This window comes from Nylanderia fulva, unplaced genomic scaffold (assembly GCF_048542155.1).
Source record: "Nylanderia fulva isolate GAGA-0341 unplaced genomic scaffold, ASM4854215v1 Scaffold3, whole genome shotgun sequence".
Lineage (NCBI taxonomy): Eukaryota > Metazoa > Arthropoda > Insecta > Hymenoptera > Formicidae > Nylanderia > Nylanderia fulva.
The window spans coordinates 5161206-5187895 of NW_028190368.1; the positions used below are offsets into that span (position 1 = coordinate 5161206).

A 26690-nucleotide genomic window follows, 5' to 3' on the forward strand; every position below is an offset into this window, starting at 1 on the left:
ACATTCAACAATATAATAAAGGATTTAATGAGGATTTAGAAAAATGTATCGAAAGATATAAATAAACTCAACACTCAACATTCCTTCGATAATTCCTCTTCGAAGTATAAAAAAATATTTTAATTTTCATAATTTTTGCGTCATGTATGTGTATATATATGTTTAACTGTATTATATACGGGGAATAATAACTTTTTCGTTTTACTTTTTTGGCGGGAATATTTTGACAGTTCATTGCCCGTAATAATGTCGCGGTTTTATCGGCGGTACTAAATTTCCCGTTAAGCGCATATTTTTTTATGTGATATTGGAGAATAACCATCGAAAATGCGAGCGAGATTCTGCACACGATTCGCTTCTTCGCTATATCTCTACAGACGTTAAAAATAACAAGCAAGGTACATACACGAGGAGAGAGATAACGGGCGGAGATTGTCGTTCGTGTAAATAATTCTTATCTCGTTTTTTTCCTCCTCGTCTCGGGGCAGAGCGCTTACAAAGAGAGAGAACTTACCTGAGATATTTAAAGAAAAAACGATACAATTCAACGTCGAATTAAATCGCAATTAAATTGCGAAGGAATTAGCGATTCGGCGCGATAATGATCATTTTTACGAGGAGCGAAGCGTCGAAATGAAAAAGAAAGTCCAAGTGTTTTATCGGTGAAAATATCACGTGGCAAAAAAAAAAAATATATTTCGTCGCTTTCTCGCCAAAAAAAAAAACCCCGAATACCGGTGATCTTGCATCTTTATCGCGCCAAATTTGCGGCGGACGCTGCACTTTCGGGACCGAAGCGCGGGAGAGAAAGAGATTCTCTGGCAAAGAGAGCGACGACATTTCGGGCGCCTCTGGCAATTTCTCAGCTACGGGGCTATGCGCGGCCCGCACGATCGACCTAAATCGTTATGTAAACGTTTACGTTTGCGGCACTCGCTGCCAAACGGCTGATTAGCGTAAGATTCTTACGTGCCGACAGCGCGACACGTACACTTTGTGGCGCGTTTTACGGATAGATATAAATTTTTCGCCCGTCTCCGAATCTTGTGAACATAATTACGATTCCGTATATCATTGCACGTCGCGAAATGTAACGTATACTTTGCCGAGGAAAATTGAAAAACGAGACAAAATCACTCATGTGGATGGCGTTGAGTATATTTTATTTGCTCATGTGTAATTATGATCGCGTAAAGTGGAAGAAATATACGTCTCTTGTGCTTGGCTGATGATTAAAGTTATAAAATAAAATGTGCGAAAATGTAATTGTCTCGTTTTTCAATTTTGCGCATAAATTCCGTCGAGAGAGCAAGAAAGAAACATGTTGGCGTCCGCAGGAGGCATTCGCCCTCCTTGGAGAATCAGTAAAAAATTAAGTATTTACTCTCCTTTTGAATAAACACTGGAATTTATTTGTATATTTAATATAAAAAAAAAAAACAAGTAAAATAAAATTAAATTTAAGAAAATTGAGAAAGAACAAAAAAGAAAAAATGTAATTATGCCCTCTCCTGGAAAAAATCCTGCGGACGCCCATGATTCAAAATCAAGTCTTGCTTTACTATCCGTTACGTTATGTCACCTGACACTTTGCGGTGGAAGAAATGAAAATAGATCGGGCACGTATCGAGAGCTCACACTCGATGATTCATCTAATCCCACGCGCCTCTCTCTCTTTCCCTCGGATGTTTCCAAATTCCATTTGAAACGTCATCATGAGCGCCGTGTCGCGTTTTTTTTTTTTTTTTTTTTTTGGAGGGTGGGAATGGCGAATAGGAATAAGAGAAGAGAGAAAAGGGACGAGTGGTAAATCGACGACGCGACGCATCCCATTAAAAAAGTCGATGATACCCGCGCGAACACGTGCACGAAACGACGATGCTCTGTTAGCGCCTTTAACGAAACACAACGCGTGACGATGGAATGCCGACGAAATTAAGCAGGCGCCAATGGGACGTTTCCGTCCCACGAAATATTTTCGTACGCGACGACGTGCAAGAGGGACGTCTGTACAGAAATAGTATCTCTTTCTCTCTCTCTCTCTCTCTCTCTTCGTATTTCGTCGTTGCTCACCTCGAGGACAATGTGACGTTTCGCATTATGATGAGGGGAATATATCCAGAGATATCCTCCGCACATAATTTTCTCAGGGGCTAAAAATAATCTTTCGGCGTTCCATTCACAAAACGGAAACGACGTTTCGTAAAAAAGATACGTAATCGAGCTAATATTTCTCTGAAACGGAGGGAAGTAGATTCGGGTCCGAGAATAACCGGGTTCGACGGTGACTCTATAAAAAAAAAAAAAAAAAAAAAAAAAAAACGCAATTGAGATCGATGCCGTTTAAATATCAAATATAATCTGTTCGGTGCCAAAAATAACTTGTTTATCGCGGCTCAAAGTCTCATTGTATCAATAATGATCAGAAATAAATCCCTCTTGAACTTTCGTTATAAACGTCATCTCCATTGTATCGAACTCGTTGGGTGTCGGCTCGTGGTGTGAATAAAGATGAAAAAAAAGGAAGGAAAAAAGTGACAAGCGCGACGAATAATTTCGTCTCGATCGGCGAAGAGTAGCCGAAGGAGACGACGACGATGAGTGCAAACTCGTCGCGTCGATGAGAGTTTCGTTCATATATAATACCCTGACGCGCCAAGTGACAACCAGTTTTTCCTATTTGGCGGCGAAGATTTGCAATTTGCACACTGCACTCGCTCGCGCGTAGGTATACAACGAGATATTATACGTGTTTATCGATTATCGGGCGCGATCGATATGGGTGAGCCAAGGTAAGCGAGTTGTATTAATAATGTTCCGGCGGCGATGTTACACAGATATATCCAGGCTCTCGCCTGGGTTTCCAGCACCTCTCGATCTCCCTCCTGTGTCTCCTTTTCTCACGTGGCTCGCATAACGATGTGATGGCAGTTATACAATCCAATTTACCTCGGCTTTCGCAAATTTACGTTAATCGCTCAATTCATTATCGACCGGTATAAATACCTGTCGATTTTATATGCGGTTTCGCGAGTCCGTTAGAAAATTTGTCAGATATATTACACCTCTATGCGAGGTATCTTCAATCATCGTTATTATAGGTATATTTCGCGTTTGCAATAATCGCTGTACGAATAAACGATCGTAATCGCACGTTTTCGCACGACCTTCAGCATCTTATCGATCCTGCCCCGTATTGCGAGATAAAAACGATTACGCATCATCCGAATAGAGGATGATTTGTCCTGATATCTCGGTGTTTTCGAACCGATAAGATAATTTTGTGCGCGAATGATACGCGAACGCTATTGTGCTACGACGACGCAATTTCAGTTAAAGACTCGCCATTATAGAGGCAAAATGCGGAAACTTGTCGCATAGCGAAGCTATTATATTTGCAGATATACCTAAAGCGTCGGTTGCGCAAGATGATGCACGATTTTATTAGCTCGAACGCAATAGGAATACCGCGGCTTTGCTCGAGACGGCGTCCAGCCTCGGCCAGCAGTGAATCATCATCATCGTTCAGTCAGATACCCTCCACGGCGTTTTCGATTCATTGACCCGCGAGAGCGAACGCGGCGTTTATTTTTCGCGCGGCCATTCACGGAACGCGCCGAGAAAAATAAGCCTTCGACAGCTTCGATATGCTTTGGAAGCCGGCCAGATGCAGCAGCATCCGTCAGTCTGCCTTTGCATTTTGCGAAAATACACGTTGTGCCCGCTTTTGTTCCTATATCGACGGCCGCGCATCAAAGCTCCAGACGTGCGACGGAATTCTTTTAAACCATGCGTGCGTTGCATGTTGTGTATGCACATACCAAATATACGAACAGAAGATCGCAGACTTTTATGCAATTCGAGAGACTTGGGCGAGATATTTCTCCTCGGTTATTCTCGGTTATCCTCGACTTTGCGCAGCTTTTTTTTATCTTTTTTTTTTAAGTTGTCTCGTAGGATCTTCGCTCGAACGAATAAGAAACTCTTCAAAGCGCATCTCGTTTGTTACGAAATAAATGTTTCCATAATATTTTTCTTCCTGTATTTTTTATTATTTTTATCAACAACATTGTTCAATAAAAAAAATTAACCAGAATGAGACTAGTTGTTTCTTAAGGTTTTTTTAGATGCTGAATCTGATCACCAAATTATTTCATCACGTCATAATTTTGAGAAATGTTTAATTAAAGCAAAAAAGAGCTTTTTTCACATAAACTTTATTATATTATGTATCAGTCTCGTGTTGATTAATTTATTTGTTGACCAATATAATATTTAAATCGTCTTCCGCCACAATTCCGCTGTAAAATGTTTACTTCGCCCACGAACATCGCTCGATATTATCTAAAACAAGTTTCCGAAAGTATTTCGGGAAGAGGGAAAATATATATATATAAATATAGTTATCTCGTTTATTATGGTGCACGAAATGTAAGATCGAGCCACCGACCGAGAAAGGCAATTGGCCGGCGAATAGGTTAATGAGCAGCGCATTGAGGGTTCATCTCCTCCAAAAATAACGCCGCGCCACGAATTCACGCGATATGTCGCGGCCAAATATAGATTTCGCGGTTATGAATGGAAAAATGCACGCGAGAGATTCCTTGGCCGGCGTCCAAGGGAGCCTTCTTGGCCGGCGGCCACGCACTTTCGGGCGCCTTCTAAAGCCGGCCTCACACCGTACTAGTTCACGCTCGAAACGGAACAGCTATATCCGTCGTCGTCGTCGTCGTCGTCATCGGAAGAGTCGGCGCGCGCGATGAAGTAGCCGGCCGTCCTGCAAATTTGAGAATTTGCACGACGAGTTGCCGTTAATTGCGGTGTCCCCATGTGTTCCCGAAGCGGCCCCGGGACGATCCTGGTGCTCCGTTTTGCATTCCGTCGCGATGACTCGCCCCGCCAAACGTTACTCATGCGCATCCATCACCCAGGGAACGTTGGCGAATATTAATTAGGTGGAACGGACGTGGAATCGCGATAAATGAAATGAAATCATTTTGGATTTTTTTTTTCGTCTAATTAATTTTATTTATTTTTGTAACGTAAAGCTATGTCTTCACTGGAGCAACAATTAACAATTTTTTTTAGGAAACATGAAAGGAGCAACTTTTTGTTGCTGTTCCATGTTTCTTAAAAAAGTTACTCATTGTTGCTCCAGTAAGGCCGTAGCTTAATGTAAGACAGAGTATTTATATATATACATGACATTTTATATTATTGTATATGCACACGTCTTTAAGCTCGTTTCTGTGCACTCGGGATGGTGACGCCGAACTTTCCAAGATTTTCTCTGATTTTCGAGAAAATTGCTTGCGTATGCATTAATGAGAAAGAAAATCATCGTTCCCGTTATCCGGCTCTGCGGCTTATCCTTTGCGGCCATTTCTAGCCGCGGAATGTTCACCGTTGATTCAAGAATAGACAAGAGCTGGTCAGTTCGCGCTGAGGGCACGCTCTATCGAGTAGAAAGAGAGAGCTTACGAAGATGAAAAATACAGCTCGTGCATTCGCCCGTGAAATTTGTATGGAAGCGATCATAAAATTCCGATTAAAGTTGAGTACCGCGTACTGGAATGTTGCTTATTCCGTCAGAACGGAAAGACTTTTTCGCATCATCTTTAATCTTATATATCGATGATTTAATCGTTGTCAGCTTTATGGAAGATGAGCATCTCTAATTCTTGAAAGGATCAAAAGCAAAATTATTACTGTTTAAATCCAAATTAATGTATCATTTACGGCGAATTAAAGCGCATCTTTTCTCCCTCGACGACAGAATATCTTTCTTCGATCATTTTACAAACAGGTCGTCTGTTCTTGGAGTTGAGAGAGAGAGAGAGAGAGTAATCTCGGTGGCCGAGCAATTTCGGTCGCGCGTAGATATTTCGTAGATGCGGTTATACGTATATATGATTTCGGATTTAATTCGCCGACGACTTGTTTATTGGAGCAACAAATCGCCGCGGGGATGATAAAACGCGTGTGGGCGAGCGAGCGTATATGTGTGGAGGGGTTGAAAGAGCATGAATATTACGGCGTGCTAATAATAGGCGCGCGCAATAATATCGCGATAAAATCGGCGCGAAATAGCAGCGGGGCTACTTTTACAACCGCGCCTTTCCCCTGACCTGGTCGCACACGTACATAAACACACGATGTGTGGGTGTCGCGAATCGAAAATCAACGTTCTCCCTTCGAATCTCGCGAAATCGTTTTGCGGTTTCTCGCCAAGGACTCGCAATTGACTGCGACGTGCTGTTTAACGAACGCCTAATCCTTTCACCGCGAGACAGCGATGTGAGACTTTGGAGCACTTACTCGCGTATATTTTTCCTATTTTTTTCTTTTAGTCACACTTCTCGGTCAATTAGTACCTTTTAGGTGTCGCAAGATGACAACTGGTTGGCCAAGAGCGGCAACAGCCGGCAGAAGCCACTAATCCTGTCGTAGCGACGTGATCTCTCCTTATTCTTTCTTTCTCTCCCCGAATCTAATCATCCGAGCAATATGGCATACAATTAGCGTACGTCTACAGAACTGCGTTATTATTAGCGTCAATATTTCATTGTGAGGATAGTGAGTAATGCCGTTTTCACTTTATTGCGCAGTAGAAACTACAAAGCCGACGGAAACTCTCGATGAAACCGTTCCGCGCAAGACATCAATTATCATATTTTATTTGACTCGACGTTATCTATTTTTCATGCAGCTACATGGATCGTAGTTATATTTTTTTTTTTATTTTTGTACGTTCTTAATTTTTTACAATTAGATTTAAAATTTTTTTTATTTTTATTTTTTATATTAAATGTGCAAATAAATTACAGTGTTTCTTCAAAAGAAGAACAAATTAAGGATGTATGGGAGACATCTAAAAATGGTACCTAATTCATAAAAATTATATACATTGCTTCCACTTTAATATATACTAATTTAATTCACTCCGCTAGTTTTACATGTTACTATAATAGATTGTTACGTTAAAAGTATCGGAAAAATGGTAGCATGTATTTCCAATTTTTTACATGTATAATTGGAACTTTAAGGGACAATGTTGCAAAATTACATTAGCATTTACCGAACCATTTGGAAGAAAATAGTAATAATTTGTTGAAATTTTAGTTTTTTCTTTTTTATTGTGTCAACGTCGGAAACAACTGAAAATTAAACTATAGCGATTTTCTATAAGCGTTGATACTTTTGATTGTATCTCCTATACATCCTTAATTTTCTAAAACTCCAGTGTGTCTCTTTTTTATCTTACCAATCTACGTGTTTGCATTATCCGACACGGAGAGGAAGAGAAAAAGAGAGAACGGCGCGCGCTCCGAAATTTCAACATCACGCTCGCGCGTGTGCGGTTTGTTCCGGTGGGACACTTTAAAACAATAAAGATGAAGATCGCGAGGCGGCACGGCACAAAAACTAATGGCGTGTCCGTAACCGAGTGCTGTCTAAGTAATTGCGACACGTTTTAGTGCTTGTCGCAGTTTTACGTGCTCGCTTTCGCCAACAGCAGCATCAGCAGCAACAGCAGCGCCGGGCGATGACGAGCGATAGAGAGAAGGTAATAATCGTTAAACGATGTTACATCACAGAGACTTTCCTGTATCCGCGTAATGACGACAATCCGACGAATCGCGCACGATTTTATAGTCGCGATATGACGATGAGATATTATAAATTGCTCTCGATAAATCGGTTCTTGCGACTTTAAAGCGTATATATATATACATATATCTACCGGAAACGCGCGGGGCACGTCGCGCAAGGAAATGAATAGTATATTGTGTATCAAGTATGGAAAGTTGACAATTGGTCACGAGTGCGGGGGATAGACGCACGAGCCGAAAGCGAGTGCGACCACCCCACACGAGTGAACAATTTTCAATCCGCACGTGATACACATACTATTTTGTATTACAAGTGCAGGCAAAGTGGCTTTATGCGCGTTTTCTGTGCGCGAGGTGGCCGATCGCACGCCGCTATCTTGCAGCGGCACGGTGCGGGAATAGCCGTGTTCAAAGTCATTGTCCACGGCTAAAGCCGTGAGCAATGTATTGCCCACGGCTTTAACCGCGTCGTTGCTAGATGGCGGCGTGGGAAATCGGCCGCTTTCCGCACACAAAGTGCCACTTTGCCTGCACGTGTAATACAAGATATATTATCCGATCGGAGAATATAAAATATATCGCGCGCATTTAAAGGTAAGAGAGAGAAAGTCGCACGCGGGATTGCGAATATATCCATGGGACGTTGCGCCATCGACTTTTTACCGCTTACAATAAGATCGTTCGTTCTCGTCGTAAATCCCTCAAGCGTTCTCCGTCGTCTAACGAGCGCGATTAATATGAGCTAAGGGAAAAATATTTTACCGCGTATTGCGTTCAAGTGTGTGTGTGTGTGTGTGTGTGGGCAGCTTTAACAAATATTGTTCGCGCATTCGATTCGCGTAATATCGATTCTCCGGCGTTCGTAAACAGCACGCACAAGACCAGGCACCCCCTGGAGGCTATAAAGAGCAAGCTTACTTGGGGCACGTCGGATCTACGCGGGTGGAGCTCTCGGATATCCCATTAAGAGCTCGATGAATCGATTTCATCGAGGCCGTGCCTAATGAACGGACGGTGATATATACGCACGTACGTATGTATGTATACATATATATCGATCGTTTCTCGGCGAGATGCAGTTCCTGGTAAGAGTTCGCCGCCGCGAGGCTGGTTTCATTGATGAATCTCGCGCGCGAGCGAGGGGTCGATCGCCTCTTTCTCTCTTCCTTGAAAAATCCGATGAAAAGCGACGGATGTCCGACTTTGCTTTAATAAAGCAATTCGCGCTTATCGCCCGAGGAAAACCGCCGATCAATTCCTCGAATTCATTCCTACGAATCGCCGATCAACAACGCACTTCTGCATAACGCCGATTGAACAAAGAATTAATTATTCGAAATTATTTATTTATATATTCCTTTATCATATATATTTTGTATAATAATTTATTATATAATAATTATATAATAAATACATAATAATTTATTATATATAATTTTATTATATATATATTATAATATTATATATTTATTATATATTATAAAAAATTATTTCAGATATATTTTATATCTGAATATTTGCAAGTAAATCGCTAAGTGCTTTTATTATTCGACGCACTGTAAAGTTCAGAAGGGGCTATCGCATTTATTAGGCAGTTAAAAATGCAATGCGAATTAGTGCGCGTATTTCCCGTGTCACGAACATAATGGCCAATGAGTTCTCGTTTATTACCACGAGCAGCGTTTATTACCATAACGCTGAGATAAAACGTGCACGTCGTCGTGATATACGTTATCAAGCGACGCATTTATCAATTATTATCACGCATCGTACGTATTTACGCATACAGCGGATACAGAACACTTCTCAACATATATAATGTTAATTCATTCAGCTAATTAGGATAATTAAAACAATTAAAAATAGTATGATATTAATTAATCCTTGTCGAAATATCTGTTTCCTTTCGATCTTGACACATATCTTCCGCTTAGAATTATGAGCGGATGATGTTTGTATATATGTAATTATACGATAAGTAATTATATATTTTTTTCTACTTATCTCAAACATGGTCTAAAGTTGTAAAGTTTCAAACGAAGAGAGAGAGAGACTGTTTATTCTTTCAATATACGGGAAGGGAAAAATACACACGTTTACAATTTGCAAAACCTTGATGCAAATCGACGATTCGATGCAACGCGAGATTTTCGTGGGGAAGAGAAAAAATTAAACGCGCGAAAAATGGAGAGGGAGACCGTCTGCGAAGCCCGACGCCTTTTTAGTCGGCGGATTTATGAGGATCCGTCTCTCGCCTTCATTGAAACTTCCGGCGGTCGAGAAAAGGGGAAGGCGGGCAACAACTCGGCCGCGCGTGCGAAACTCTTGCGTGCTCCGGCATATTAGGCACGCAATAAAGTTCGAACAAACAAGAGAGAGAGAGAGAGGGACTCTCACAGTTATCATTCGGATTGACTTACGCGCAATAAAAGTACGAAGACATGAATATTGATCGTTTGCTCGTAAACTCCCCCAGCGTTATATACAGGGTGTTTCGAAAACTATGTAGAGGTTTTAAGGATATTTAAAAAAAAGTTCCTCTAAACATGGGCTTAAACATGTTTTCATGCGCCGAGTTATTAGCTCTCTAAAGTAGAGAGAAAAATATAAAAAATGTATTATGATCTGTAAAAGTGATTCTCATTTTTATGCAGTTTTGACAATTTGATCGAATTTTCAGAAATATGAGTCGGTATACTAATTTTCATTTTTGAACCCATGTTTATAGGGACTTTTTTCTTATCTTTACCCTTAGAGTACGGCCCTTAAAATCTCTGACATAATTTTAGAAACACCTTATATATATATTTTTTTTTTTACGAGAAATACATTATTGTCATAATTGCCACACATTTTATATTACAATAATAAATCATCGGTTAATCATATTCCGAGGAACGAATTCACGCGCTGAACCACGACAAAAAAAAAGAAACGGGTAAAGCGACCATCAGGTCGTTTGTTTTTTTCCGATGCCTTTCGCTACTAATTATCGTTCGCTCACGTCTGCGGCTCACGAAGTGTCACACATTGTTAAGCGGATCAGCGGGCTAATTACCAGGTGTTCATTGACACGCCTAACGAGCGCGCGAAATGCGTCTAACACAGTTAAAAATCTCGCGCCCGAGATTCTCTCTTCTCCCGCGGCATTGTGCCGCGAAGGAAGAAGATGAAGAAGAAGAAGAAGACGAGGAGGAGAAAAAATAATAGAATCGTCATTTCAAAGACGGAAGACGCACCGTTATCCCCGCGGATGATTTCTTGCGAGGACAATGTACTCCGGCGGATAATGACGTGGAGATTTGCTCCGTTAACTCCCGTGAAATCTCCTTGGTGATCCGAGTCTCTCTCTCTCCATCGACAACGGGGACACACGTGTGTCTGTGTGTTTTCAAACTCCGCTTAATTGCAGAAAAATATTTCTCTCCGCATTCCCCAATTAGAGTTTCTAATCCTATACAGAAATGTCTTAATCCGCGAGAGACACGACGCGACATACAGAATCCGTGAGAATTGTCGCGGATGTTTTTTGCTCGGATAAGATGAATAGCCGCTGGCGTTGCTTGTTTTTTTTCTCCCTTTTTTTATTACGACCTAATGACACACGTCCTTCCTTCGTTTTTGCGCGGGTCGCGGGCACTTAAGTGCTAACATCCGACAGAAGCGCCCGCTGCGAGGGAACACCTGTTACAATTCGCAAGGGTGCGCACGATCGATATTACGTCAAGACTCTCCGCGGCCTTTATAGAACTTGTATTATACAAGATTGCGCAAGAACGGTAAAATATAGATGGCATGTTGCAGGAAGCATGTCAGTTGGGAACAAAAAAAAATTGCAAGAATGATCGATTTGATCCAGTCACGCTTTATCTCTCCGCTCGAGACTAATCGAGCGAGAAGATATTCGAATTGTCAGTATGTAGTATATATTTTATTACGCACGATTCTGTAGACATATTTTCACGCACATTTTTCGGAAGGTGATCGATATCGCGTTCGGGAAACGAAGAAGCCAAAGAAAATATTTTTTGCACTCAATTTACTCTGTATCTCGCACGTTGAAAAGATCAAGTTTTCCAAGAATGCGCGCGCTTTAAGAGAGATTGTTATAAGAAAAACCAAAGCACCTCGAATCGGCTCGATAAAGAGAGAACCGGCGACGCGATTAATTACTTTGATTACGTGACAAGCGCGCGCGCACGATCGAGAATCGTTTATTAAATGCGTTGAATTAAGTGACGCGGGATTGCGTTCGTAATGAACGTTGAAACGCGTCCTTTCGAAAAAAAAATGCACCCCGGTACGCAAAGCTGTCTCATAGACAGCTGCAACTACTCCATTCGTCGTTCGAGAACATGTTTATCGAGAGGAGTGAGTCTTTATTTCATGCTTGAATCGCGCTTTCATGCAAATTAAATACTAAATACAAAATAAATTATTATTCCGATCACGATTTCTATAGATGATTCGCGTGAGATATTTTTTTGTATATACTATATGTATGAGAAAGATTTTAGAAAAATGACCGAGAATTTAAATTCGGCTCGCGTAATTATTGAAATTTTTGGAGCGCGGATTTATTGCGGATGGAAACGTTTCTTGTGGCAAAAGGAAGTGTCGAGGCAACAAAGGCAGACGGGCTCGTTCGAGGATTCAGTTTGTGTGTTACGTTTCGTTAAACCGAGTTACGAGACGGACGTGACCGGGCTTCGTCATGAGCTACTCGAGATACTCGACGAATAACGCGATTCTAAAGCCTTTCGTGATGTCGCGAGGTCGCAGGTCATTTTCTTTGCGTCACGTTTCTTTCTTTCGAAATTTCGAAATTTCGACCGGAACGAGACCGAAAAAAAAAAAAAAAACACATCGTCCTAATTTCTCGATTTTCGTGCGCCTCGTCATCCCAATTTTTATTCATTTATTCAATCTTATATAATTTCGAAAACACGGCAGACAATTCAGATTTGTATCTGGAAACTACAGTATAATAAATGAAATAACGATGATTTATATATATGTATTTATTTTTGATTAATATATATAATATGCATAAAAAATTAATTCACATATCCGCGATACGTAATTGATGGTGAAACCTCGTTACGCGATTAATGTCTCATTGTGTTTCACGTATTTATATATGATTACACGAGATTTCGCTTCCGGATAATTGAAACGTCGAGTGAAGATTGGATCAGCGGCAGACTCCGGAAGCTGATCCAAGTCGCGGCAAGTTTCCTTTCTGCGCGTGCACCCAGAAACCAATTCGGGATCACGTCGATTTCGCGAGTCCAGGAAGTCGGCCTAATAAGGAACAAAGACATTTCCATAATGAACCATTAACGGAGGAGCTCTCGTACGTCAGCTCTCGTGTGTTTCTCGAACGTCGCTGTTTAACGTGGCAATTGGGCGTGGGCGAGCCGATCGATTACCAGGAAAATTGTCCCCGAGAGATCGCATTTCGTATGCATCTTGCACCGCAATCTCCGTCCGAGGGCCTCGTGTCATCGATCATGCGCGAAAAAATTTCTGCAAGCTCACGGACGTTATTTAAATGTAAGCAACTTTACGTCGCGAAGGATGAGGGAGAAAGAGGGGTTGAAAGGGGGAGGGGGATACGATGTTACCAGGACGAATCGCAATTTCTTCGCCGGCCCTTAGAGAGAATGGTGTCATCGATCATGCAAATTCCGCATCATTTCGCGATAAGGATAATAACCTTATTTGAATTTAGCGTTAAGTCTTCAATCTTCATTACTACGTCGTGGATCCTCGATGCCTTGCCTGCAATTTATGTCATCTCAACTGCGTTATTGTGTCCCCGTAATGTGTACAGATTTGTTACAGAAAATTATATTAATATCAATTACGCGCGAGCTCTTAACGATCCATCATCCCTTGTCGATATGTATGAAAGATATATTAAAAATTTAATCGCAGAAATTACAAACTTATTTTCTACCATAAAGAATAATTATTCGCAGGAACAAGCGCTATATTAATGGATAATTCGACTTGTAGCAATTACTTGTATCACTTTTATGGGGTGCATGTTATTGCTGCGTCTTGATATGATTTTAGTTTCATAAAAACTACGTGCCAAAAATATTAATTGCGCGATATTATTAATACGGCAATAAACGAACCTTGAATAGGACCATATATTTCGTATCCCCTTATTCTTACTCTAATTGAGTCGACGTCTTTTTTACGACCGTCAGTAGCCCCGACGACTTTTGTCACTCTCATAAACGTAATTGCGATCCGCACTCTTTTATTAGGCCCTTCGCAAATTGCACTCGGGCAAACATCTGCGCTCGGATTCGAACGAAATATACAGTTGGTCCATTGCCTTTCTGCGAAGATTCGCTTTACGAGAGTAATTCGAACCGTTGGGGTGTGCTTAGTTAAAGGCATTTAATATAACAACGATGACCCTTCCACCTTTCATTCTTGCGGATAATCGAGAGAAGCGATCACCATGTGATTCTACCTTAAAGCTTTGTCCTCACTGAAGCAACAACGAACAACTTTTTATTTCTCGTTTCTAAATATTTCAAAATAATTAATATCATCAGTATCGCTGAAAATTGAAGGTCCACACTGACGAAATATTTATTTCTTTGTGACTTGTTGCTAATTTTTCTTTTATCTATAAATCTTTTATCTCATCTTTTGTTGTTGGCAACAGAGACAGTAAGAAACTTTAAGAAATTTTCGGCAATTTTTTAGAACCTTTTTTAAGAAACATGGAACATCAACAAAAAGTTGCTCGTTGTTGCTTCAGAGAACGCAGCTTAACAGCAGAGAATTCTATAGCTAAATTTAAATTTTAAATTTTTCTAAATTTAAATTATTCTATAGTGTCCGTTCGAAGCAGTAAAAATAAAAGAAAAATTTGCAACACGCGTCAACAAGTTGCAAAAGAAAAAATATTCTTTCAATTTTCAGTGACACAATCGCGGGGGATTAAAACGGGAATAGGAACAAAACCCAAATGTTTCTATAATTATGTTGCTTCAGTGTAGACAAAATGTTGCAAGTTGACAAATGTCGAATTATTTTATATTTAACAACGATAAGCAACAAAAAGTTGCTCGTTGTTGCTCCAGTAAGGACATAGCTTAAGAAACTTTCGGCTATAAGTAGCAACTTGTTCAAGAAGCATAAAACATGAACAAAAAGTAGCTCGTTGTTGCTCCAGTGAGGACGCAGCTTAATAAAGCGTCTCGGTAATGGCGTCCTTTAAGAGTCGCGACCCGGTACTGAAGACATAATTGTCGGGCAACCTAGGTGGTCGTAAACCAGTCGAGAAGCGTTGACAATGGACCGGCAACAGGCTTCTCCTCTCGTTGATCTCCCTGATCCGATCGTCTACTGGCCTCGCCGTGGCCTCTTCAGATCGTTCGATTGTTTTTTCCAGGGGTAAGATGGGAAAAACGCGACGTGTGGGCATCCAAGATCCTAAGCTCGTCCTAGGCCGCGCGACGACCTTTCTCTCTTATCGTGGAATCGTTTACATCGGCATTACCTCGTGCACGATGATGCGGATGATGATGCGAGACGCCTACGCGGGCTCTCTCGGGTTATTGTAATGTGGCTGTTGGATCGCATCCTCTTTTTTCTCTCTACCACACTTGATCGTCGAAAATTGCCCCGCAATCGCCTTTTCTTTCCTTGCCTCGCCGCTCTTCGGCGATTAATCATACGCCGCGCCGCGTGTAAAAAAATTTCTATCGCGCAGCCTCGACGCGGAAGTTATTATTTTTCGAAACTTTGCGAGGCACGTCGGGCGTAACTCTCTCGATATAATTAAGATCCGAATTAAAATTCCGCCAAAGTAGAATGCGCTCGAGGGCTACCGGGCTAAAATTGAAACGCGTATCGCGAACTAATGATCGCATGACTTTAGCTTGAAGATGCACGTATATATATATATAGGTACAATATAATTATAATTGCGCTGTAATTTACTGCCATATATTTGCATGGTGGCGCCGAAATTCCTCAAGAGTGTCGGGGAAGGGAAAAAGAAAAATACCGCGATCTCCGTCCGTTTCTTGCGTGCCTCGTGATAATTGGCTGGGACCACGAAACACCCGATCCGACCCGTAACTTTGTCCGTCTGTTATACCGACGAAGAAAAGAGAGTATACTGGATTGCGTTCTGCTTTGAGAAAAGAAGCTTCACTTTCTCCATATTATTTCGCGGCAGGAAATTGACATTGTCGCGGGAGATCACCGCGAGATAAACCGCTCGTTTCTTACCTTCTCCGTGAATTTTACAGGCGTTAATTTCGAAATTATATATATGTAAATCCTTTCTGTATATTATTAGATAAAAAAATCATATATAAATTTTCTTTTTTATTTTGATGCTCTTAGTATCTAATAATACACAGAAAGGATTTTTTCTTAGAATTTATCCTGAAATTCATGGTAATCGTGGGACAATGTGGTATTAAAAGAATTTTATAAGAGTGTTTCTCTGATTAATATTTATCACAATAAAAAATATAAATATCTATTACAGATATAAAATGTTTGATTAATTTTACTAAAATATATACATATATAGTAAAATTTCAATAATTTTAAAATATATTAAAAACTTATGATTCTTTAAGTGTTTTAAGTAGAATAGATGCCAAAAAAGTGATGAACATATAAAATATCTTATATAAATTTGACAATGCAATGCATATTTTTGAATGTTTCAGCCGCAAAATTTGGTACTTACTGGAGAATTCCCGGACTGCGACGTAAAGTTATGCGACTTCGGCATATCGCGGTACATCAGCCACGGAGCGGACATACGAGAGATTTTGGGCACGCCCGACTATGTTGGTGAGTTCACTCTTACTTACCTGTGTGTGTGTGCGCGTACCCCATCTTTGCCAAGATTACTCCGAAGCGTGTCGTTTGCGAAAACCGCGAAAACGTGACTGAGGCAGAAGAACTTTCGCGCTAATCTCCTCGGGAGTTGTTCGCGCGAAAACGATTATAACCGTACCCGACACCTGCCGCGTTTGCCTAAACACCTCGGCAACTGTGCGTCATTTAGAGTAAATACCGCCGCACGATCCTACTGATGTAGCGAGTGCCCGTTTTCACGCGGCACCTTATAAGGTCGGCGAGAAACGCGTGCGGTTTCTGGCGAGTCGATTCGAGAGATTTAGCGAGACTCTTCTCTCACACTTTTGTGTTTCGTACGCGCTTTTCTTTCGGCCTGATACGCCTCGTAGCATTTGTCCGCGGCGGTGTCCCATTAGGAAAAACAGCCGCCTTGCATAATTGAACAGAACAAGCCACTTCGCGGCTAGCTCGAAGAACCGCACGTGGTTCTCCCGATCTGTCAGAAGGGACCTTTTACGATCCTCGCAACGATTGCCGTCGCAATTACGCATCGCGCTAACGGTCCTCCGTCCCAAGTGGTGTTAGGTAATCGCAAGTCATACGAGAAACGTAAAAGATCAAGACACCTCGATCTACCGGCTTCGGGATGATTACAAAGCCGTCTAAAATTGTCTTGAACAAAAAAGAGAAACATCATCATTGTTTCAAGAACCGCGAAATTAGCCAAAGGGGAATAACCTTAAGATTACGTCATAAGATTGAATAAAAAAAAGATACGATATAGCTTGGTTCCTTTTAATTCTCCGAGTGAAAAAAATTTCGATCGTTATTTCCTTGCTCGTTAATTTTAATCGCTCAGTTAGTGTCAGCTTTGAAGTGATTCGAGGAAATTAGCGAGATAATAAAATAGTCCGCGGATCTTCGCGACGATTAAACGGAGCCGGATGCGGACCAAGGAAAGAGAGACTGGCTCTCGGAAAAACTAACGCGAGTCCAGTCGGAAACGAGCCGATACAAAGTGGCGATTCGTGCGTTTATATTACGCAACGAACGAGTAGTCGAGCATCCACGTGCACAGAGCCTAATACGTCCACAGTTACGATTATTATTATCCCGTTGAAGAGAGAACGTGCGCGCGAACTCCATTAAGTAAATTGGCGCGGCGTAATAGCGGTCGTAATGACGAAAAGACCGAGAGAGGAGAGAGTTATTTTTCTCGGATTTAATTACTCGCACTTTCTAGCATCAGGGTTTAATGCATCAGGGGATCTGGGCTTCTTCGTGAAAAAAAAGTTAGCTATTATAGCTAAATTTTAGCTGTCCCTCTATCAAACATAAAATTTAGTTATGATGTCTAAATTTTAGCTATGAGAGTTAATATTTTTTACCTATTTTTTGTTGATGTTCCATGTTTCGTAAAAAAGTTGCTAGTTGTTGCCGAAAGTTTCTTGAAGTTCCTTAAGCTATGTCTTCACTGAAACAGCAATGAGCAACTTTTTGAAGAAACATGGAACACCAACAAAAAGTTGCTCGTTGTTGCTTCAGTGAGGACGCAGCTTAACAGCAGAGAATTCTATAGCTAAAATGTAGATAACTAAAATTGCAGGGACAGTTTAAAAATGAGCTACGGTAGCCAATTTTTGTCCGTGCTCGTATAAACGTCCTTGTCTGTGTTGCAGCTCCGGAGGTCCTGAATTACGAGCCTATCAGCCTGGCGACCGACATGTGGTCCGTCGGCGTTTTACTCTACGTGCTGTTAACGGGATGCTCGCCCTTCGGCGGCGACACCAAGCAGGAGACGTTCTGCAACATCAGTCGATGTCGCCTGGACTTCCCGGACGATCTCTTCGAGGACGTCTCCGAGGAGGCGCGCGATCTCATGCGCAAGCTCATGGTTAAGGACCCGAGGTAAGTTCGACTTCAAAAAGATGAGCACGATAAAATGCGCGTATCGATGCAGAAGTGAAAGAAAAAAATTGATAAACGAGAGAAAAAGGAGGATTCGAAAAACGTAACTCTTGATATTCAAGTGCTCGAGCAAGAGTCGTAGACCGCCAATCGCGCGACGGCGAGAGATTCATTGATCATCCCGAGTCACTCGTCGCCATTTATCTTCATATCCTCCACTTGACTCGGCTCGAAAGATTTCCATTCGTTACTTCGACGCGATCGAGACGTCGCGAATTAAGTTACACACCCACGTCGTGTTTATACCCGCCGTAATTTCTGCGTCGTATTTCTCGGTCGATCGAGTTCATAGCCTCGCGTGGCTCGTCTTCAAAGGGCGGACGAAGTCATCGGAGAAGCCGAATTCCTGGACCGGAGTGGAAGTGAGTCTCCTTCACGGAAGGCTGCAGCGATCTACCGAGAAGGTCCGGCGCTTATCTCGAGAAGCGAAAACGGATACTTGTACTCGCTCGTTGATTACGTTGTTATTTTATATACCTACATATGTATGTCGGTATGTTATGTCGATTTCCTAGAACGAAAACAATCGCGTCATGTATATCGTTTGCAACCGGTGACATTCCGTGCCTGTAACCGAGACGACGACATCGTCGACGACGAACGATCCGGTGTTAAAGCGCGATCTGCTTCGGAATCGGTGACACGCGAGATCTTTGAGATTTAATCGCGAGAGAAAGTCATTCGCGAGAATCTCGACGAGATGGAATGTGTCCATAGATTTCTGCAGCTGTTCGTGGATCTTTTATCATACAGGTTCCAATTAGAGACTCTCGAGCTTCGGCTTTAACTTTCGTTATTAATTTTATTTAATTATATATGTGAGATGCGACGTAAAAACGAAAGAAAATCACAATTACAGAGAGAATTTTTTCTTAGAATTTACCCTGAAAAATCATGGAAAAATTATGGGACAATATGGTATTGGAAAAATTTTATAAGAGTTTCTCTGTTTAATATTTTTATCACAATAAAAAATATTTGTATCTACTAGAAGATATAAAAAATATATTTGATTAATTTTACTATATGTACATAGTAAAATTTACTATGTATATATTAATATTTGTTATTGTGGTAAATATTAATCGCAGAAAAAAATATTAAATTTTTATAAAATTCTTTCAATATTATATTGCCTCACGAGTATCATGATTTTCAGGGTAAATTGTAGGAGAAAATTATCTCCGTGATACAGATTCTAATTAAAGACTTTCAATCTTCGGGTTTAACTTTCATTATTAATTATATTTGGTTATATCAGGAGATGTAGAACAAAAACGAAATTTAAATTATGATTGAAAGTTATATAATATAATTTTGCTTAATAATAATAATAAATTTCGAATTTAATCTACTAGTCTCTCAACTTGACCGTCTTCCTCGAATCGCATTTAGTAGTTTCGCGTTTTTCTCAAAGGCCGTCTTGACGCTTCGCGGATTATACCCTTGCACAATGACGACACTGTGATTCCGCCGAGATGCATTTATTAGCTCGTCCGGCCGAGAGGATAGCAACTGTCATCGTCGGGGTCTCGCGGCATAAGAAGAACGAAACGGCGCCGACTTTCTTCGAAGCGGGTAGAACGAGGAGGGCGCGAGTTCCGCTGAAAAACTCGTAGGTTCCCTTATCGCGCGGACAGCTGAGAGGAAGTCGGCTATCCGGAATATATCCACGTCCTTCCTCTCCGGAGCTGCTTTATCGTGCGAAACCCGCATGTCTTATCGTCACGTCCAACAATGTTATGTGTCGCGGTCGTCCCGCTTCGCTGACCTATGAATTACCGTGTTTTTAGGCCCGAGGAAGCTGAACAACCGGAATTAAGACAGCTACGATGTGTGGAGAAAAAAAAAACATTTTTTAATTAAATTTATGTGTTTAACTTTTTTTCAAGTTCGCGTCGTTTGCATTGAGATTAATGTTTTCTAGATTAATGATCGCGCTCGTTCGCACTCTCGGTTACTCATGTAGTTATTCACTTAAACTATGCAAACAATCAATTTATTATTATTATGTAAATGAGACAAGCGTGACGATTTAATGTAACACAAGGCGCGATCTACAAAACTTGTTTATCGCAATCGCGATAATTGCGCCATGTCAGTTACTTTTCTATTTGCTTCCACATTTCTTCGTGGAATTATTACGTCAATCTATTCAGTGGCAGACTTTGTCCGACCTAAAACTGTAGCAATGTAAACTCTTATGAATGATGTGGAAGAATTTGCTTATACGAGCAAACTTTTGCTCGTGTAAGCATTTTTTTTTTTGCTCGAGTCCGGGTTTTGGAAGTTAAGAGTGAATAGGGGGAAGAGGAAGTCAACCTCTAAAGCTTCTTTTAGTTCTATGATGGAGGACTGACATTCCATGGCATAATTTACGTGATTATGCAATCTGTTACTCTGTTATTTGAAGACATTTTGCGTTCATATTTTCTGAGAGAAAATAATGGACAAACTTGAAAATTTTAAGAACTGTGTTTGAACATGTTTCCAAATTAGTTTGTAATCAAAGTGAAGTTCAACGAGTAAAAAAAATAATTCTGTGACTATCAGAAGTTTATTACGTATTCTAGTTTGAAACTAATTTGACAATGTTGAAATAAATCTTTGGTTTCTTAAATTAGTTCCGAATAAGAGGTTCCGTTATTTTCATACACGGGGATAATTTTCTCTTAGAATTTACCCTGAAATTCATGGTAATCGTGGGACAATATGATATTGGAAGAATTTTATATTCTTATGTACATAGTAAAATTAATCGAACATGTTTTATATCTTATTGTGGTAGATATTAAGATTTTTATTGCGATAAATATTAATCAGAGAAATTATTATAAAATTCTTCCAATATTGTCCTATATATACGATTACCATGATCTTCAGGGTAAATTCTAAGAGAAAATTCTCTCTGCGTACATTAGACATTAAAACGTTAAATAAATAATAAAATAAAATAAAAGATAAAATTGAATTTTGGAAGAATAAATCCATACTTGAAATAAAGAACTGTCCTCTAAAAAACGGATGGTGACCGTATACGTATGCCGGAAGTCGGTCGATACTTTAGACATGTTTTACGCGATATACGGTACATGCACATTCTTAGTACAAGAACAACCGCGTGAAAAATGTCCCCGCAATGATGGCCACCGTCCGCTTAGCGGTGGCCGTTTATGTGACGGGTCTCTTAACCCTTTGACACTTTCGCTCCTCGAGTTAACGAGGATGACGAGAACGAGTCGTTCGCGGAACGAGCCTGTTATGTCGGGATATACAGCGTTCAAGAGCACCGTACGTATCGAAATAGCCAACTCAAGCCTCTTTCATTCACAATTTTCCAACGCGGATTATCGGAAAAATCAGATTATCGAAATTCCCCAGTCGAGTGGAATCTTATATCGAATCGATATATTCTTCAGTCTTGAAAAGATTTCTCTCTTCCAGTAAACGACTCTTGTCTGTTCGCAGTGAACGCCTGACGGTGACCGAGTGCCTCCAACATCCCTGGTTCAACATGTTCGAGCAGCCATCGGCGCCGCTGCCCTCGACGACGTGCTCCACGTCGGACGACAGTCCCGCGGCGGACTCCGCGGCGCACTCCCAAGGAGAGAGTTCCTCGTCGAAACCCTTACCGATCGTAAACGGTCAGACCACGTCGTCCCCGAACACGTCGTCGACCCCGAAGAGCAGCGAAGGCGAGAAACAACAGCAGCAGCAACAACATCATCGATCATCGACAACCGGGGTGTGCCACAGTCCTACGGAATCCTGCGCGAAGCCGATGAGTCCGCGCGCCGTCTCCTCGCACACGGAGAACCTGTACTCGACCTCGAGATCGTCGCCGAAGCCCATCAGATTTGGCCTGAGCCCGGATCGCAGGGACACCTTCAAAAGAAACATGGACTCGCTGGCGCGAAAGTTTTCCGGCACTGTTCTGCCGGAAATCGTCATAATCGAGACGTCGTCCGCGAGATCGTCGGGGAACAACGGATCCGTCGGCGTGGCTCATCAGCGTCGCGCCACCGCCACCCACACGATGCCCGCGGGCGGCGGCGAGGTGTTCAAGTGCACGCCCGTCTTCATCCTCGGCGAAGCGGAACAGCAGTGCAGCAGCAGCGACAGCGGCAGCGACACCGTCTCCGAGATCTCGACCGACAGCTCGAGCGATCGTAGCAGCATCTACTCTGACGACTCCCTGGATTTTATCCTGTACGGCAAGAGTCAGGGTAGAGCGAGTTATCCGTTCACCGCCGCGGACGCGAGCGCCGACAGGTGGGAACAGCAGAGGCATCATCGCACCGCGCACCGAGTGTGGCCGCGCGAGTGCAGCGGCGTCGTCAGCAAGGCCCTGAGTCGTTTCACGTCGGAAGCCACTTCCGGCGGGACGAAGATCGCCAAGATCCCGACGCCGCCGACGGCGGCGTTACGCGGCGGCGCCAGCAAGGCCGGCCTTGAGGCGCTCCGCGAGCGAAGCGGGAATCTGGTGGTGATCAGAGAGCCCGTTCGCTCCGGCAGGTATACCAGGTATTGCGAGGTGCAGTGCGAATCGGTGCAGGCGCGGATTCGCCGGTTCCAACCCAAAGCCTCGTAAGATCGTTTCTCTCTCTCGCAGGTGTTCATGTTGAATTGTATTCATCGCCGGACGTCTGGCGAATCTTCCTCGAAAGATCGGGAGCTCGAGGCGAATGTACATATTACATAATTATCTGTACAGTAAGGCGGAAGGAAAGGGAAGGGAGAGGAGGTTTTGAGCAACGAGAGGGTTTTGCGTACCCGAGGGACGACGTGCGAAATCAAGCAAAAAATGGGGAAGAAAAGAGACGGGCAAAGTTCCTCGAGGTTTTTTTTTTTGAAGGCTGTGACGACAGAAGTTTCTCGGAAAGATTCAGGAGATTGCGCGTACGTTTTTTTTTTTTTTTCTATAAAATAAAAATATGTAGGATTATATGAGTTTTGCGAAAAATGAATTTGAATTCTCTTTGTTTATTCGATTGTCGTGGTAAAGGATCGTAAAATCGAGAGAGAAAGAGCGGTACCATGTGCCATTCGACAATTGTACGTGAGACAAGGGATTATTCCTAAGTCTGTTTTTCGTAAAGCACATAATGCTGTGATAGCGTTAGCGGAAATTCATGGAGAACACGGTGTGTTTGCTTCTCATTTTTGTCGATAACTGAATAAAGATAATCCATGTTTGTAAGATCTAACCGAGGGAAATTGTGCGAAGAAGCAGCGTATAATTCAATCGCGAGATGTAATACTAAACAGTATTTCTTAGCAAAGAGTAAACAATTCTGCGCGCAGCGCCACACAAGCCTGATCTCCAGAATCATTCAACAGCCTCTCGAAGCCCCTGACCCGATTTTCGCCGGATTCCTCGGGAATCCGAGATTGTACGTGAGAGCGCGAAACGTATCGCGGAATCCACGTGCCTGTACACGTGTGCCTTTGCAAAGGTGCCGAGATCGTAGCTTGTATCATATCAAAGCGAACAAATGGCTGTTGTAAATACGGATGAGTGCGTGAGAACGCGCGTGAGTGTGTGCGTGTGTAAGCGTGTGTGTGTGTGTGTGTGTATACTGATGCTCTTCGTGAAGCGAGCGGCTTCGAAAAGGATGGTCTTGATGTACATATATATCGAATAATCAGAGAAGGGATGACGAATCATCCCAATCACGAGGGTGGTCGCGGATTGGACAAATAGAGATTCGAACGAAATCGTCCTGACGCTGATGAATTCCATTGCATGGAAAACGCATTTTCGTCAAATCTCCGACAGAATGTAAATGTGCGTCCGAAACCGCGAGCACCCGAAAAAATACTTTGAGCGAGGCAGCTTCTCCTTAGCCTGCCGTTATCAATAGACTGACCGACCGTTCTTTCAAGCTGACGGTAGCTCGAACCGCATATCACGTGCGTATGCACCAAGACGAGATCGAGACGCGTTGGTACTTTTTACTCGGAGCGATGTTATAACTTCGAAGAAGACCTAACTTTTTTTGAGACACGATTTCTTTAGAAACGGATTATTTATTAACGAGTTATCACGTTTATATACATATATATCAACATTACAATTGATAGCGGGATTGTTGGAGTTAAAACATCCGATTTTTAAGTAAGTTGATCTCGCGTTTCCGACATCGCAATCTTGGTGCATCGCGCGCGATTCCGTTGAAATCGCCATATTTAATTGATCGTTGTATTTAACGACCATCAGCGACAATCAAGATATATACATACACTTCCGGTGCCTTCCCTAAGAAAAGATCATAATGCGTGCGCGCAAAATACTCCAGTGCCTATGTTTACTTTGTCCAAGATTCTTCAGGTCACAAGACTGCGATGTATACAGAAGGGAGGATGTATGTCTGTGGTGTGAAGAGTGCCTTAATTGCGCGCGACTTCGCGGTGAGATCGAAATTGAGAGTCTAGACGAGATTTCTAGGCGTCTCTAATTCCAGTTAGCTCGCTTATGGCCTCGGCGGAGGAGGCTAACAATGCGGGGCCCTTCAGATGTCAATGAACTCTTTGTACGAACCACCGAAAACCTGGGCTCTCTCGTCGTATCACGTTGTCAGAAGAAACGTTTCCACGTATGAGCCATATCGAGTGTATACATTTTTTCTTTTTTTTTGTCTTTTCGTTAAATGCCAATTATTGCTATTTTAGAATCAACATTCTTCCTGTTTTAAAACTGCGCGACGTTCCGTGTCGCGCGCAAAGTGTAAAGAGATGATGATATCGTTTCTCTCGTCTGCTCTCCGAGTTTTCGTAAGAACGCAAATCGCCATAATAAGAAATTTATATCTGCGGAATTCATTATCGCGCGCAAACGAATGCTAGTCATAAGCGCAAGCACGTCCTCTTTCTCACGCTCGCTCCCCCTTTTTTCGCACCTCCCAATTTTCGTTCACCTCGCTCGCGTTAGCAAGACGCGCTAACGAGCGACCTGTGTCTTCGTTCGTGTGAGACGAGACAAGGGAAGGAAAGAAGAGCGGACGAGAGCGTTGCGAATGACGGACTCGGTTGGTCTCGCTTTGGGATGAGAGCATTGTTCGAAATTTGCACGTTTCTCTGCGTGAATTCGTGAGATGTGAGAGTAACTTTCCAGAAATACATATCTTATATTTTAATAATATAAAGATTATCTTGCAATATATATATACATATGTATATGTATTATATATACAATCTGAATTTTTTATTACATGCATGTTACTCGTAAAGAGAATTAATATCGTTTTCGGTGGTTCTATTCTCAATGAACTATATACTTTTGAAATGTTGACTATGTTTCAAAAATTTCTACTATTTAGACTATGAAAATGTAGAATTTTCGCGAACGTAACTCAATCACCGAAAAGCAAATATCGAGCGAAACGTTTTGGTGTCTCTTCTTTATTAATGGCTGCTTCAATCATATTACGTGCGAAATCGAAGAGAATCGAAAGCGCCGAGCATTTTCCAACCTCGTGATTCGATTACGATAGTTTCTTGCAATCTTGGCAAAAATCATCAAAACAGGAGGAACGATTGCACGAAAATAAAAAATGGATGAAATACATCGCACCATAAACACGCACAATTCTAACGCGCACATTTTCTTTGGAGTTGTATGTGCACGTATCTGTGCGCGGAAGTTTGTCGTTCGAGAGAATGTGTCTCCGAATAAATCAAAGAGAGCGGAATTTATCTTGTAATATAATTTTGCCAGAACGGACGGCGCGATTCGAGCGAGCCGACTTACCTTCTCTCGCGGCGCAAATTCGCAACTATTTATTTTTTTTTCTTTGTGATATGTCATTAGTCAGAATTAATCGATTTTTCGCATTATTTCTTCGTGTTAATCCAATTTCGCGAGAGAACGCGTCGTCTCTTGTCTTTTGCGCGACACGTTGCGTTGTCCGATAATATTCTCTTTTATCCTTATTATTATTATTATTATCTCTATTATAATAATTATTATATATATATTATATACATTTCTATTATTACATTATTATTATCATTATCATTATTATTATTATTATTATTATAATTATTATTATTATTATTATTATTATTATTATTATTATTACATTATTAATATCGGAATTAATCGCGAAGGTTACAGTCGCGCATATAGCTGCTAAAAACCTCCTGTAAATACTTCTGTCATTGTATTAATTTTAATAATACGTACGAAATAAAACCGCAACAATACAATCGAAAGTATAGCGCCAATTTCTTTCAAAATTCCTATCGCCAACA

At 41.6% G+C, this 26690-nt stretch overlaps 1 protein-coding gene across 1 annotated transcript in view; it reads left to right on the forward strand.

Annotated features, from left to right (window-relative positions):
• LOC114933450 (uncharacterized) overlaps positions 1 to 26651 on the forward strand; it is a 104866-nt gene extending 78215 nt beyond the window's left edge. The window contains exons 4-6 of the mRNA XM_029306044.2: positions 16334 to 16460; positions 18149 to 18377; positions 21906 to 26651. Coding sequence (XP_029161877.1) covers positions 16334 to 16460; positions 18149 to 18377; positions 21906 to 23028 — 1479 coding nt within the window. The 3' untranslated portion in view covers positions 23029 to 26651. The remainder of the gene's footprint in view (positions 1 to 16333; positions 16461 to 18148; positions 18378 to 21905) is intronic.
• The last annotated feature ends 39 nt before the right edge of the window (positions 26652 to 26690 follow it).